Source organism: Chiloscyllium plagiosum, unplaced genomic scaffold, assembly GCF_037043375.1.
Source record: "Chiloscyllium plagiosum isolate Xiang-an unplaced genomic scaffold, Cpla_swu_hap1 HiC_scaffold_3, whole genome shotgun sequence".
NCBI classification, from domain to species: Eukaryota; Metazoa; Chordata; class Chondrichthyes; order Orectolobiformes; family Hemiscylliidae; genus Chiloscyllium; species Chiloscyllium plagiosum.
The window spans coordinates 56,166,380-56,183,585 of NW_028270141.1; the positions used below are offsets into that span (position 1 = coordinate 56,166,380).

A 17,206-nucleotide genomic window follows, 5' to 3' on the forward strand; every position below is an offset into this window, starting at 1 on the left:
CTCTACTCATCCACACTGCAAAGTATCCGACCATTAGCCCAGTACCCAATCTTTTTGTTACTCTTACCAAAGTGAATCACCTCACACTTAGCTACATTGAACTCCATTTGCCACCTTTCTGTCCAGTTCTGCAGCTTATCTATATCCCACTGTAACCTGCCACATCCTTCCTCACTGTCAACAACTCCTCCAACTTTCGTATCATCCGCAAACTTGTTCACCCAACCTTCTAGCCCCTCCTCCAGGTCATTTATAAAAATGACAAACAGCAATGGTCCCAAAACAGATCCTTGCTGAACACCGCTAGTAACTGCACTCCAAGATGAACCTTTACCATCAACTACTACCCTCTGTCTTCTTCCAGCCAGCCAATTCCTAATCCAAACCTCCAACTCGCCCTCAATGCCATACCTCCGTATTTTTTGAAGTAGCCTACCACGGGGAACCTTATCAAACGCCTTACTAAAATCCATATACACCACATCTACCGCTTTCCCCTCGTTCACCTCCTTAGTCACCTTCTCAAAGAATTAAATAAGGTTTGTGAGGCACGACCTGCCCTTCACAAAACCATGCTGACTATCCTTGATCGCATTATTCCTATCCAGATGTTCATAAATCCTATCCCTTACAATTTTCTCTAAGACTTTGCCCACAACAGAAGTGAGACTCACCGGCCTATAGTTACTAGGGTTATCCCTACTCCCCTTCTTGAACAAGGGAACCACATTTGCTATCCTCCAGTCTTCTGGCACTATTCCTGTAGACAACGAGGACATAAAAATCAAGGCCAATGGCTCTGAAATCTCCTCCCTTGCTTCCCAGAGAATCCTAGGATAAATGCCATCAGGCCCAGGGGACTTATCTATTTTCACCCTTTCCAGAATATCCAACACCTCTTCCCTACATACCTCAAAGCCATTCATTCTACTTAATTGTGACTGAGTATTCACATCGGCAACAATGTCCTGTTCCTGAGTGAATACTCACAAATGTGTAATACTAGTGCTGAGTGAAAATAATGTTAAAATGGGAAAAAAATATATCAAATGTACAAAACTTAAATAAAATCCATCACTTAGCTGACTGACTGACTAAATAAAAACTAATCCTCTTCAATAAATTCTTGGAAGAAAATAAATCTTCTCCAGACCTAACCAGGTATAGTGCTCTCTGGAACGAAAACACAACTCCTCGTTTGAAACAACTGTTCGGCTTTTCAAAAAAAAGCTTTGCAATGTTTAAGAAAATCTTCTGGAACATATTTTAAATTTCTGAATTAAGAGTAAATAAAACCTCAACCATTCATTTTCGACCCTTAAAAAGCTTGTTTATACAAATGGTCTGCTTGAAAAACAAAAGTCAATTTTTGTTGCTTGGCTTTTTTGGATTTTTTTTTTGAATGTCATAAAACAAAATGGGACAACAATCTTTTATTGAATTAGAATGCCTATAATTGTTTTTTAAAAATCTATTGTTAACTAAGCCTGCAAACCCAGGAGCAGCTGCATGATCCAATTATTCAAATGTGTAATACTAGTGCTGAGTTATGAAAACTGTAAAATGCTCTTTTTGGAAAAGATATGCTGCTTTTCCTTGAGCTTTATTGACGCACCTTAGGAAACTAAGAACAGGAGTCAGAGTTAGTTGGACTATCAAAATCATGGTAATACCTGTTTCCTGAGACACTTGTGTAGGAATTTAGGACTTACAGAAGAAATCCAGCAGGCCATCAGACAGACGGTAGCATCAGCACTAAGCAGAAGGAAAGAAGGGAGCACCCTCAACACACTGGAAAGGAAAGCCCTGGAAGGACTTAGAAAATACAGAAATATCGTAATCCTACCGGCAGAAAAAGGGCACAAGACTGTCTTTATGAACAGAACACCATACATTGAGAAAGCAAACACACTACTCACAGGTGACGATGGACCCGACTCCACAGCTAGAAAACTGTATAAAGTCAAAAATCACACAACACCAGGTTATAGTCCAACATGTTTAATTGGAAGCACACTAGCTTTCGGAGCGCCGCTCCTTCTTCAGGTGATTGTGAGGGCACAAATCTAAGGCACAGAATTTATGGCAAAAACTTAGTGTGATGTAACTGAAATTATGCATTGAAAAATACCTTGATTGTCTGTTGAGTCTTTCATCTGTTCGAATACCATGATAGTTTCACTTCTTTCATGTGTAAATCACAAAACTTTTTTTTTAAAAGTTGCATTCTCAGCTTCGCTGTAACAATGGATGTTAGCTAGACAATATGTTGAAGATGTTAGCCCCGTGTTCTCTGTCTATGCCATGATGTTTAGATTGATTCTAATCTAAAAAGTGAGATCAGAGTTTTACATGAATTCATGCAGTTTTTGAGCAAAGTACAATGTAACTCTACTAGTACAAATTCACCCCACAAAGTCTCGGTCTGTCTCCCGGTCTGTCTCCCGGTCTGTCTCCCGGTCTGTCTCCCGGTCTGTCTCCCGGTCTGTCTCCCGGTCTGTCTCCCGGTCTGTCTCCCGGTCTGTCTCCCGGTCTGTCTCCCGGTCTGTCTCCCGGTCTGTCTCCCGGTCTGTCTCCCGGTCTGTCTCCCGGTCTGTCTCCCGGTCTGTCTCCCGGTCTGTCTCCCGGTCTGTCTCCCGGTCTGTCTCCCGGTCTGTCTCCCGGTCTGTCTCCCGGTCTGTCTCCCGGTCTGTCTCCCGGTCTGTCTCCCGGTCTGTCTCCCGGTCTGTCTCCCGGTCTGTCTCCCGGTCTGTCTCCCGGTCTGTCTCCCGGTCTGTCTCCCGGTCTGTCTCCCGGTCTGTCTCCCGGTCTGTCTCCCGGTCTGTCTCCCGGTCTGTCTCCCGGTCTGTCTCCCGGTCTGTCTCCCTCTCTTTGGGGTTGTCAACATCATACACAAAATACCATGCAAGGACTGCAACAAACACTACATTGGACAGGCGGGCAGAAAACTTGCCACCAGGATAAATGAGCACCAACTAGCTACCAAAATACATGACCAACTATCACTAATATCCATTCACACAGACAAAGAGACACTAGTTCGACTGGGACAATACATCCATCCTGGGACAGGCTAAACAAAGATACACACTGGAATTCCTAGAGGCCTGGCATTCAAACCAGAACTCCATTAACAAACACCCATTTGGACCCCATTTACCAATCTCTCAGAAACAGAACCAGAAGTGATATCACCCACCACAACAGACCAAGGCACACAAATAGCAAGCAGGACAGAACACCAGCACTTCATTGGCACCTCAGTGATGATGTTATCTAGCATGGTGACGAAATATCTGAGAAATTTACCAGTTCAGCAAGCAAGCTTACAACCTAATCCACAACTTGAGCCACAAATCTTCTCCAAAATCGCAGTTCCACAAAATGGTCAGCAAATCTTTTTGTTTCCCTAGTTCAATGCACATACATTGTGAGCAGCTCCAAACAGTGCTTTTTTTTAATAAAACAAGGAAGTCACCGTTCATCTGTAAAGTAGATTTAGAGTCTTGGATGGTGTGAATGTAGGAGGCCAAACAGCCGGTGTTGTATCTCCTGAGCTTGTGTGGAAAGGTGCTATTGGTTGAGGAGGGACTGTTGGGCAAGATTGCTCAGTGATTCAGGGTATGATTCCATTATGGAGTGCTGAAATTGGAGAAGGAAGATGCATTTTGTGGCTGAAAAGGCAGAGAATGCTAAGTTGAAAATGAATATAGGAAGGTGAAGACTGGACACAAATCCATCAAATAGAGTTCACATTCTTGACCCACCTTCCATCAAGAAAGTAAAGCATAGTGATACTCTTTCTAAATGTAAATAGTTTTGAATTTCCAAAATGTTAACAGCTTACAAAATCTGTAAAGGAGTTTTTTTGGAACCAATTTGTGACATTGTGACTTTGCACCTCAATTTAACTTCTCTTGCTCCAACAATGCTTTTATTTCTGATCGTCTCAATGCTTAGATTTTCTTTTTCTAAATACTTTTATTATTGGTCATGTCATTGTCAGAAAAAATAGGATTGGGCTCCAGAGTTGGTGTATGAAAAAAGGGATTCGTATGGGAGAATGCTTTTGCATGCAGATATCATACTTGAATTCAACTTCATTAAATAGATCAAAATGGAGCAGCATCTTATTAACACTGTTTTCCTGAGTGATTGAGAGGAATTTTATTTCCTGCCATCATGATAAAGCAATATTGAATGGAAAAATGCAGCTAATAAGCTAAAAAGGGGTAGACAGAAACATAGGCAATTGCAAGTTAAATTTCTTAGACTTGTGTTGTGACAATGATCTTAGTCTTGATTGTTCATTGTTTGTTTCTTCAGCAGTAGCAAAGATTGCAGACCTCAGTTCTCAGTGAATATTTATTTCAGATGAGTCTGTAAATGGGCACTTTTGAGGTTGATCAAGAGATGGGCAAGTAGTGTTTTACCTAGAAGTAGCTGTTGACAATAATCCATATACGTATTGGGTCTGCACATGTTTCCAAGTTGAATACTTGGCAGTTGAATACATCTCGCTATGTAACTTGTAGAAAAGATATGAACCAACTTGGAGGTCAAATATGAGCTTTGATGCCCTGTTTTAACTTAAACTGATCTTTGTGGGTGGTTTCATTCGGTTGGCTGAACTTGGCCACGAGATCATAACAGAGCTGAAAATGTGTTGCTGGAAAAGCGCAGCAGGTCCCCCACCCCTCTCACCCACCTCTCTCACCCACTCCAACCTCTCACCCTCGGAACGCGCAGCCCTCCACTCCCTCCGTTGCAACCCCAACCAATAAAAGAACTCCCCCACCCCTCTCACCCACTCCAACCTCTCACCCTCTGAACGTGCAGCCCTCCACTCCCTCCGTTGCAACCCCAACCAATAAAAAAAAACCCAGCAACACATTTTCAGCTCTGATCTCCAGCATCTGCAGACCTCACTTTCTTCCCACGAGATCATAACAGCCAATTTGAATCATTTCATTTTAAAATTGCTTTTAGTCCGTTATGAATGTTCATCCATTTTCACTGTTACAATAGAATAAAGAAATTAGTAGGAAAATGGCAAGCTACTGTCAAGACCACAAACAATAAGTCATAGAAAATTATACACAATTAAGAGTGATGCGAAAGGCATGACAGTAGGTGCATTTGAACTAATGAATAAGCTATATTTTACAAAATACATCTAGAGTTATTGATTTTTCTGATAATCAAGTATATCAGCATTGACTATTTCAGTTCTGTGAAATGGATATGAACAAGTGTAAACAAATAACTGGAGAATGATCACAATGAAATTAAGAAATGACTACTTTGATCAAAGTTAACAATACAGATTCCATTTTGTTTAATTGACTTAACCTTAACCCTATCCAATCTGGCTTAAGTTAATTGACCACTATTGTAAACAAGTTTATATATCAGCAATGTTATAAAATGCAGTTATAAAATAGAGGATAACTGAATCTGGGTAAAGTATATAAAACTGGTCTTTGGAGAAGTTATTAAACTTCTTAAAATTGCAAATTGAAAAATTAGAAAGAATGCAAGAAAAATTGTGATCAGAAGTTTTATAGAAGCGACGTAATAGGAAAGTAGACAAAGTGAGGGAATGAGAGTTCAGGGACAAGAGGTATTCTAATGCCAGATTCTTTGCATAGGAATTCAATAGTAAGTCTATTGGAATGGCTATTTTGGTGAACTTATGAAAAAAAAAACATAAGATTGATATGATACTAGGACTGACTGCATGTACACTAAACTATTGAAAATTGTCTGAGAAAGCATAGCTGAAACTCTGGCCGTACTTTGAAATCCTGAATTTTATTAATTGCCTTTGTCTTTGAATTAGTGTATCTAATTCTACTGATCACTTCAAGAAGAGCACAGCAGGTCAAGCAGCATCCAAGGAGCAGGAGAATCGATGTTTCGGGCATAAGCCCTTCTTCAGGAATGAGGAAGGTGTGCCAAGCAGGCTAAGATAAAAGGACCTTGGCACACCTTCCTCATTCCTGAAGAAGGGCTTATGCCCGAAACGTCGATTCTGCTCCTTGGATGCTGCCTGACCTACTGTGCTTTTCCAGCAACACATTTTTCAGCTCTGATCTCCAGCATCTGCAGTCCTCACTTTCTCCTGATCACTTCAAGAAGCAAGATGGGGTAATTAATTCAGTCTCAAGTCTTATAATCCATAATTTAGGAGAAATCATTGACTAATGGATCTACTCCAAACCGTCTGAGAAAATACAACCGTGGGTGACCAGTCAGACAGAAATTCAATGAAAATAAGTGGTGAGGAACTCCTTCCAATCACTTCTTGATGTTAGTGAACATATCAGCAAAAGATATGGTATAGAAGTAACCATAGAAAGGAGCAGCCGATGTTGGGAATAAGTAGGTGCTGACAGTGAGGGATTGGAGGGTCCAAGGTGCAGCCAAGAAATCTTATTACCAAGGCTGAGACATGGGGAGTGGTAGCAATTGACTTTCTACCCAGTGAGTAACAAGGAGCTGCTATCTTTTTTGCTGAGGCAGTTGTTTGCCCAGGAGGAATTATGGTGGGGGTGTTGGAAGGAAGTCAGTGAGGTTGAAGCTTGAAAGAGTGTTAAGAGGGAGAGACAAGGCATGTGAAGGGATGGGTGAAATAGAAGAGATTGCAAGGGTATAAGGGGGTAATTAGGCCACTACAGCAAGGAAAAAGATACAGAAGGCAGAAAGCAGGGGGCTACAAAGAAGAGTTTTATAAACATTTCAATAAATGAAGAATAGTTTAACTGAAAAACTTGAGGTCACTAAGATAATAAATTAGGTTTTCATGAATGTGGAATCTGTAGTTTAAGTATTATTAAAGGACGGCAAGCGATCTAAACTTTTTGCTTTGTGTTCATCACCACAAGTCCGTTATGAATGTTGTTTGTTCATTTTCACTGTTATAATAGAATAAAGAAATTAGTAGGAAAATGGCACGCTACTGTCAAGAAGCAGACTTTAGGTAAGGAAAGAAACAGCATTTTATACGGCACGTAAAGAGAATTTTGGCTAGTAAAACCATAAATACAACTCTTCTTTGGTCTGGGTTAAACGGATATGGGTTTCTAGTTCAAAGAATCATTTGATGTGTCTGTTTACAACAATTGCCTTCTGCTGGAAGAAGTTGCAGGCAGCTACTTCCAGTAGATCTAAACAGATACAGTTGAAATTAGCTGACCAAGCAGGACCACAGCTAATTTCTCATTGGGGTGGCACCGTGACTCAGTGTTTAAAACTGCTACCTCTCACCACCAAGGACACAGGTTTGATTCCAGCCTCAGGTGATCCTCAGTATGGAGTTTGCACATTCTCCCCACGTCTATGTGGGTTTCACCTCTCAATCCAAATGTGCAGGTTAGCTGGATTGGCCAATGGAATAACAAGGATAGGGTAGAAAGAGGTTTATTTAGGTGTGATGCTCTTTGGAGGGTTAGTGTGGACTTGATGTGCCAAATGACCTGCTTCCACGCTATCGGGATTCTATGTAAATGCCAGTCATTCCAGTTATATAGAGTTCAGCCAGTTAGCAAGGCATTTATTGTTGTGGTTCTGTTCGCTGAGCTGGAAATTTTTGTTGCCCTATAATGGTAGTGTTGTCCCAGTCGAATTCATGTTGCTTGTCGTCTGCAAGCCAAACAAAGAACAGCCAGGGAATTCCTAGAAGCATGGCACTCATCCACAAACTCCATCAACAAACACATCGACCTGGACCCAATATACCGGCCACTACAGTGGACAGCTAAAACTGACAACCGGAAGCAGCAGGGACAGGCCACTATAAATGCCGGAGGAAACACCACAGAAGCGCTTCACAGGAGGCTCCCAAGCACTGAGGATGTCACCTAGACAGGGGGCGAAACGTTTGCAACAAAAAATTCCAGCTCGGCGAACAGAACCACAACAACGAGCATCCGAGCTACAAATCTTCACCCAAACTTTGAAGGCATTTATCTTCAGCAAGATTCAGATGGTCCTAATTAAAGCCAATTAGGCAAGTGAGGATGCCAACTAGTTTGTTATAATCTCCCACTATTTCAGTTCAGTTAAATTCAGTTCTGACATTAATTCTGATAAAAACTAAAATTATCTGATTTATTTAATTTCAACTGATGTTTCTCATGTATTTGTACAAATTATTGGTTAGGTTGCACGGGGGGAATCAAAGTAATGATAGGTGGCGGTGGAACCAGGGCGGGGAGGGGTTGTGGGGGGGTGGGAAAACAGTTAATTGGTCAGTCAAAGGAATGTTTAAATGTCAGCCTGAGAGAAACGTGTGCTGAAGGGGAAACTAAGTGACCATGGGTTATTTGTGATAGCAGCTCATGTGATGGCAATATTTTGAAGATCGTTAGGCTGTGGAATTCTAATCAGAAAGCAGATAAGCAGAATAATTGAATTTATTCAAAGCCATTTTGAGTAGATTTTGATGGACTAGGGAGTTGAGGATCATGAGGGACACTCCAAAAGTGGAGCAAAGATCAGCTGCAGCTATACTGAATGGTGGAGTAGGTTTCAAGAGCTGACTAACCTACTCCTCGCTCCTAAATTGTATGTTATGTAAATCTCCCTGTCTCTGAATTGTTGGTATGTAGTCTCCTACTCAATAGAGCTACCAGAAATACCTAATCGCATTGTAATGGCCGAAGAGAAATTTTCATTTCAAGTCTATCAAAGTTTGAGTCCTTTTATAAATCCAATACATAAATCGGCAATTTGATATGAAATATTTGAAGCAGTTATAGTACCAGTTGGTATTATTACTGGATAAGTTCAATCCCAGACTGAAATAGAAGCCTGGCTTGATGAATCATATTTCTTAGTTTTAATTAGGTGTTTTTTTCACTAAAGCATAAACATGCAATGTTACATGTTCAGGTTTTGCAATGAAACAGAAGTATATTGTGCAAAATAAATGAAGATGAAATAGTAAACCAAAATATTTATGTTTAACAAATTTAAAGATTTCAAAATGCATGGTAAAATAAATCTTATTAATCTCATCACTCATTTCCAGTACTTAAAATTCCCTTCTATCCTGTCTGTGGGATTTGCTTAACAGATGCTTCAGCCTCCACTTTTGAGAACATGATAGCATCTTCATTGAATCTTATAACTGAGCATAAGCTTTCTCAGCTTCAAATAACTCCTTCAGGATTTTAGCAAACAGGAAATGTTAGCAAGATGATGATAAAGCTAGGTGCATCAATTCTTTTCACCTCAAGCAGTTGATTTTCTAGTTTAGTATTGTAATATGGGGAAACTCCTGCATGACCATTATGACTATAGTTCAAAGCTATTTAACTGACTGCAATGTACGTTTAGATGGCTCGGTGGTCATAAACAGTGTTATATAATTGTAAGGTATAGGCCTTTCAGCCCCTCTGGTCTGCACCGTTGTTTAATTAGATTATGGCTGTACTAGTTGTAACACCAAATCCACATTTTTGCTTACTCCTGATAACCTTCTACCCTATGCTCATCAAGAATTTAGTTTGTTTTTCTTTCAGTGGCAATTAGATATTCTGGTTTCTGGCAACCGTACAATTTACTGAATATTGTCTTAGATTTGAAATTTCAAAGTGAAAGGTCTCGAAGGCATTTTTGGTTGTTAGCTCATTTCTATTACTGACATCTGCAAATAGAATAGTGTCTAAGGTGCCGTGAAATAACTATAAAGAAAACTCATTGACAGTATTCACTTTTTAAAATTGAGGCTTGTGCTGAATTTATCAACTAAACAATAGGTGATGTGCAACGGATTGTGCACTAACAGCTATTTGTTTTGAATCGTTTTCCTTATAGGCAATAATCATAACATGGTATGCTTTATTGCTTCGTAGCCTAAAGCTCCCTATTCGAGATTTCCCTATTCGATTTTAGTATCTGATGTGAAGTATGAAAAGGTTTGATTGAGTTTAAAAAACCCTTAAGGAAGGAAGTAAAGTAACTTTATATGGATGTGTGTTGCCCACCATTCTAGTAGTAATAAAAATCATACACCATTTCTTTCTATATAAAAGAGTTTAATGTGCAATTATTCTCTATGTTGTTTGTGTACAAGATATAATTTTGTTGTATTGGCAGCGTCAGAGGTGGGTAATTATGCAGTCTTCTGGACTGTGGACAGGATTAGAATTTTATAATTTTAAGAGTTGAGATTGCACTGGTCCATAAAATTGTATTTCTGAATTGAAGTTATGCAATTTCTCAAATGATAACGCTGGGGGGGAAAAAAATTCCTTATCACTATTTTTCATTTGCTACAGTATATATCTTGTGACATTTGAACTTTTAGGGCTTTTTATGTTCTCTAATTCATGCTAATGCTTGTTTTCTGTTTCCTGTTCTGTTTCACATGTGTCTGCTTGTTCCTTTAATCTGTTCTGTACAGATAACATCCTCTGATGCTGCACCCTTGCCATCATCTCCCTCTTTATCAAATACTGCTGAGAAGAGCAAACTAGAGGTATTATGTTCTAAAACTATCAAGTTGATGGACACTGAATGTGGTGTATTTCGCTCTGCTGCATATGATCTCCCAATCAATTATGGTGGGGAAAAAAAAACTTACATGATGTGGTGGTAGGAAAGCAGATAAACTTTTAATAGGAGACAAAAGCTTTCTGGCGAGAAGCTGTTTGGTGGAAACCATGCTTGCTTAGTTTAGACTGTTGAGATTCGATGACCGTGACTTTTCCAAATGATTATTCATCAATGATAATTGTGTTGATCTGTCATTTGACATGGTCAACTGAAAACATTTGGTCAACAGGGCTTCAGAGAAACTCAAAATTGTTCTTTTTATTGCCACAATGTTGACAAGGTAAGGGTAAGGCAGCTCATTTTACCAATCAAATCCTCTTGAGTTCGATCTCCTGAGGGTTTCTGTAGATGCAGTCTACTACTGTTAAAATCAAGGTTAGAGAAGCGTCTTCTGATTATTTTTCTGTCAGCCTTACCCCCAACCAAAATCCCAGAATGTTTTATTTCAGTTGTAAAGCTTAGCCTTTTGTTTTCATCATTCTAGATTTTTTCAAGATGTTGTCTGTTTGTGTCTTTAAATTTTTAGATCCTCCTGAAAAGTTTGCAGATTTGTATGGTGGTTAATTTGACCAGTTTTGTGGATTGTACTGGTTTCCAGTGCTTTTTTTTTTAAGCAAAGTTTTTGACATGCTAAATGTAACTTGTGAAGTTCTGTGATTGTTTGGTTTATCGTTGTCACGTGGGCTGAGATACAGTGAAAAGTGATGTACAGCAGATCGATGCCATACAAAATGCATCAAGGCAGCAGAACAGTGTACAGGATAGTGTTATAGTTGCAGCGATGGTACAAGAGGCAGAGAAAGAGAGATCAGAATTAACATTTGAGAGGTCCATTCAAAAGTCAGATAATAGCAGGGAAGAAACTATTCTTAAATCTGTTTGTGCATGTATTCAAACTTTCATATCATTTGCCACATGGAAGAGGGAGTATAAGCAGAGTGGGAGGGGTATTTGATTATGGGGAAAAAAGATGGAGTCAATGAATAAGAGGACCAGGCTGTGTTCACAGCTCTCTATAGTTTCTTGTAGTCTTGGGAAGAGCAGTTGCCATACTATGCTGTGATGCATCCAGAAAGGATGCTTTCTATGGTGCATCTCTAAAAATTGGTAAGAGTATTTGTGGACATGTTGAATTTACCTAACATCCTGAGGAAGTAGAGATGTCGATGTGCTTTCTTGATTATTGCATCAATGTGGGTGGACCAGGGAAAATTGTTGGTGATCAGTACTCCCAGGAGCATGATGCTTTTGACCATCTCCTCCATCTCTAGAGCCATTGATACAGACAGAGGCGTGCCCTCCACTCTACTATGAGTCAGGAAGTTGAGAATCCAGTTACTGAGCAGGGAGCCGAGACCTAGGTCTTGGAGTTTAGAGATACGTTTGTTTGGAATTGTGTTGACGACCTAACTGTAGTCAATAAGTAGGAGCTTGACTTGGGTATCCTTGTTATGCAGATGTTCCAGAAATGAGAGTAAGGCTAGGGAGATAGCATCTCCTATGGACCTGTGCTGGTAAGTGTATTTGTAAACGATCAAAGCAATTTGGTTGGGGGAAGTTGATGTGAGCCATGCCACCCACGCGAAACACTTCATAATTATGGAGGTCAGAAACAGTGGGTAGTAGTCATTGAGGTACACAGCATGATTTTTCTTTGACACCGAAATGATGGTGGTCTTATTGAAGCAGCTTGGGAACTTTGGATTGTATTAAGGAGACATAAAAGATGTCTACGAATAATCACGCCAGCTTGTCCCCATTGGATCTGAGTGCGCAGCCACAGACTCCATCTGGGCCAGTTGCTTTCCGTGGATTCCCATGCAAAGCTGATCTAACATCTGCCGTGGTGATTGTGGGTACAGGTGGATCTGAGGCTGTTGGGATAGGTGACGTTGTTTCACTGACTTCTGTTCAAAGCAAGCATAGAACGCCTTGAGTTTGTCATGTAGTGATGTACTGCTGCCTGCGATTATGTTCGACCTCGTTTTGTAGCCCATTATGTCACGTAAGCCTTGCGAGTGTCTGTGTAGTTAGTCTGGGTCTCGAGCTTAGTTTGGTATTGCCTCTTGGCGTCTTTGGGCTTATGTAAATTGTACCTGGCTTTCCTGTATAGGTTAGGATTGCCTGACTTGTACTCCTCAGTAGGGAATGGATCTCCTGCTTCATCTACGGTTTTTTTTTAGATTAGATTAGATTAGATTACATTACAGTGTGGAAACAGGCCCTTCGGCCCAACAAGTCCACACCGACCCGCCGAAGCGCAACCCACCCATACCCCTACATTTACCCCTTACCTAACATTACGGGCAATTTAGCATGGCCAATTCACCATGGTTGGGGAACATTCGGATTAACTTTTTCAGCATGAAGAATTCTACATACTTACTAACTAAGTCTGTAATAGCATATTTGTTTAGATTGTCCGTTAAGTTTTTCAATATGGATTAGTCCACTGACTCTAAGCAGTCCTGGAAAAGCCCTTCCATTGCCTCAGTCTGACACTGCATTGGTTTTGGGCAAACTTAAAAGTCAGCCAAGCTTAATAGAAATTCCATGCCAATATTTTTAATGCTTAATAAATTTAGATTCATGGTAAGCTCACTCTCTCCATACCCTATTGCTCTGAGCCCACATTAGATTAAGTGGGATAGTCGAGAATTACTAATTGTTAAACACTATGTACTGTTCTATAAGAGTATTTGAAAGCTTTGGTCTCCCTTCAAAAGTACTGAGTTATTAATTCATACTTCCATGCTAGCATTCCATCAGACATAAATAGGAATAAACTGGTGGAATAATTTTATACTGAAGATTAAAATCTTTCACTCCATTTAAGATGTGAGAATTACAAAAAGAAAAAATAGCATCGGATTGGAAATTCATTCCTTGCTTTGTTATGCTTTAAAATGTATTTTGATGTAGTTAAAATGTGATACTCTATGGCTCTATTTTTGATTAGTGGGCTATTAAAGTCTAACGTATAATTGCAGAGAGAGAAGGACAAACGGAAAGATGTAAAAAAGAGGGGAAAAGATGAAGAGAAACCTATTGCTTTAGAAAAAGTGAAAATGGTGAGTTCAATTTATTCTTTTTCGAATGGCTCTTAAGTACATATGTTGTGTCATTTACCACATTTGAAGCAGCTAAAGTTATGCTACCTTTGTGTGATGCATCACAATCATAATGTAAAAATCATTAGTTTTGGGAAGTCAGATGACACTCATTTTCTTAACAGTACAGATGGACAGTATTGTGATTTTAACTGTTGTATGGCATTGAATTAGCTTTTCGAGTATGAACATTTGCAGTTGTGTGTTACATCAAATTGTCATGCTGTCCTTTATGGCTCTGCATTACTGAACAACTCCATGTCAGATTGTTGATATTGACCTCTGCTGAGGTGATAATAGGTCGTAACAAGTGGCTTGATTCACTGAATATATACACTAATCTGGTTCCTGCTTCCTAAAGCCTAATCAAATTATTACTGTCTAGGACTGTCGGTGGCTGTACTGACATGAGTCCAGTTAGATGACCCTTTCGTTAACTTGGCAATCGTATCGAAAATAGTGATTTTATGAAACAAAATTTGACACCAAGACACACAGATACTGTGCCAGATTCTAGAGTAGCAAGCATCCAATGTCATTGGCCATTTAAGTTTCTTACTGCATCCTTCTGCTTAAAATATTTTTGCTTGCAAAGTTGCTGGAAGTGTGAACCGATGAAGGCACAATGAGAGAAAGAACCCATCTGGAAACTGAACTTCTGCCCAACCAATGAGATTGAAAGGTTCAGACTCGAACTGGAGGACGTAGAACTAATTTGTGTGTCAGAATTAAATGCGGAAACAAATAATGATTAATTAGTTTGTTTTTAAAAGCCTGAAAAACAGACTTAACACTAATTTTTTAGTGTCAAAGAAAGTGATTGGCATTAATTAACATATGTGAGCTTGTTTGAATGGCAAGACTTGGCTTGAATTTAGTTTACAGGGGAACCTCGATCATCCAGCATTCGATTATCCGAATGTCAGATTATCCGAATGTCAGATTATCCGGCAAGATTGCAAGGTTCTGATGCTTAGCTAAACGATATTATCCTGCATTCGATTAATCGAACGAAATACTCCCGTGTCCTTTGGATAATCGAGGTTCCCATGTACAGCCTTTGCTTACATGAACTAACTTGATTTTTCAATAAAATAAAGAACTGTAGATTCTGGAAATCTGGAATGAACAGTTACTGAAGAAACTCAACAGGTCTGGTAGCATCTGTGAAGAAAGAAATTGTTCATGTTTTGAATCCAGTGGCCTTTCTTCAGAATTGGTTGCCTGAAAAGGGGTCACTGGACTCCAAACATTAATACTTTTTCTCTCCACAAATGTTGCCAGACCTGCTGAGTTTCTCTAGCACTCTCTGATGATTTTTAATGCTTTTCAGCGGTAGGGCAGACAACATCATGTCATTTTCATGAAGCAAGCACAAATAACCTTTTTTTTTTGTCATTTATATAAATGATTTGGATGTGACCATAAGAGGATAGTTAGTAAGTTTGGAGATGACACCAGAATTGGAGGCGTAGTGGACAGCGAATAAAGTTACATCAAATTACAACGGGATCTTGATCAGATGGACCAATGGGCTGAGGAGTGGCAGATGGAGTTTAATTTAGATAAATGCAAGGTGCTGCATTTTGGGAAAACAAATCTTAGCAGGACTTGTATACTTAATGGTAAGGTCCTAGGGAATGTTGCTGAACACCTGAGGAGTGCAGGTTCATAGCTCCTTGAAAGTGGAGTCACAGGTAGATAGGATAGTGAAAAAGGTATTTTGTATGTTTTCTTTTACTGGTCAACTTCCTACACAACCTCCTACCGCCCCCTCGGCCATGACCTCACCTTCCATCTCCAAACCATTATCTCCCAGACCGTACACAACCTCATCACCTCAGAAGATCTCCCACCCACAACTTCCAACCTCATAGTTTGGGAACCCACACTGCCCAGTTCTACCTCCTATCAAGATCCACAAGCCTGCCTACCTTGGCCGACCCATTGTCTCCACCTGCTCCTGCCCCACCAAATTCATCTCCACCTATCTCGATACAGTCCTATCTCACCTGGTCCAGGAACTTCCCACCGACGTTCGGGACATCACCCATGCCCCCCTCCACCTCCAAGACTTCCGTTTCCCTGGCCTCCAAGGCCTCATCTTCACCAGGGACATCCAGTCTCTATACACCTCCATCCACCATGTCCAGGGCCTCCAAGCCCTCTGTTTCTTCTTCTCCAGATGTCCCCATCAGTACCCTTCCACTGACACCTATTCGTTTGGCTGAACTGGTCCTCTCCCTCAACAATTTCTCCTTCGAATCCTCCCACTTCCTCCAGACGAAAGGGGTAGCCATGGGCACCCGGATGGGCCCTAGCATGCCTGTCTCTTTGTTGGCTATGTTAGCACTTCCACACGTCACTTATTGTATCCATTGCTCCCGATGCAGTCTCCTCTACACGGAGGAGACAGGGCGCTTCAGAGGACATCACTGGGACACCCGGAGCAATCAACCCCACCGTCTCGTGGCTGAATACGTCAACTCCCCCTACTACTCTGCCGAGGACACGCAGGTCCTGGGCCACCTCCATTGCCAATCCCTTACCACCGACACCTGGAAGAAGAACGCCTCATCTTCCGCCTCAGGACCCTTCAACCCCAGGGCATCAATGTGGATTTCACTTGTTTCCTCATTTCGCCCCTCCACACCTTACCCCAGTTCCAACCTTCCAGCTCAGCCCTGTCCCATCTGTCCATCTTCCTTCCCACCTCTCAGCTCCACCCTCCCCTCTGACCTACCACCTTCACCCTCACCTCCATCCACATATTGCACTCTCAGTTACTTTCCTCCAGCCCCATCCACCTCCCATTTATCTCTCCATCCCCAAGGCTCCCAGCCTCATTCCCGATGAAGGGCTTTTGCCTAAAACATCGATTTTCCTGCTCCTCAGATGCTGCCTGATCTGCTGTGTTTTTCCAGCACCACACTCTTGACTCTCTTCAACTGTGCTGAAAATGTGTTGCTGGAAAAGCGCAGCAGGTCAGGCAGCATCCAAGGAACAGGAGAATTGACGTTTCGGGCATAAGCCCTTCTTCAGGAATCAGCCCTGAAGAAGGGCTTATGCCCGAAACGTCGATTCTCCTGTTCCTTGGATGCTGCCTGACCTGCTGTGTTTTCCAGCAACACATTTTCAGCTCTGATCTCCAGCATCTGCAGCCCTCACTTTCTCCTCTATTCAACTGTGCACCTGCTCTTTGACTGAAGTAACTGAACCATTTAAGTGTTGATCAGGGAAGTACCATTAGTTTCATTTATTACAACAAAATTTGCTTCAACAGCACAGATAATTGCTGCAAGTCATTTTATCCACTGTCACTCTTTGCGCCTGCTGTGGAGGGAGTACATTTTTAAGATAGTAGATGGCCTACAGATCAAGTGGACTGCTTTGTCCTGCATGTTGTTGGAGCTGGTTAAGGCTATTGGAGAGTATTCCGTCACATTCCTGGAATTGAAAATTGAACCCAGATCTTGTAGTGTAGAGGTGAATTTGTTATCAACTGAGCTATGACTTGCGCATTCAACAGGAGC

General features: G+C 40.9%; 1 protein-coding gene across 5 annotated transcripts in view; it reads left to right on the forward strand.

The window, feature by feature from the left end:
• The window catches only part of smap1 (small ArfGAP 1), a 258,309-nt gene that overhangs the window by 92,999 nt on the left and 148,104 nt on the right, over positions 1 to 17,206 (forward strand). For 3 of the 5 annotated variants that reach the window (XM_087979520.1, XM_043681802.2, XM_043681817.2), the window contains exons 5-6: positions 10,412 to 10,486; positions 13,554 to 13,634. The exons of 1 other annotated variant lie outside the window; for it this stretch is intronic. In XM_087979520.1, the coding sequence (XP_087835646.1) occupies positions 10,412 to 10,486; positions 13,554 to 13,634 (156 nt within the window). The remainder of the gene's footprint in view (positions 1 to 10,411; positions 10,487 to 13,553; positions 13,635 to 17,206) is intronic. One more of the 5 variants, XM_043681807.2, reaches the window with a different exon arrangement.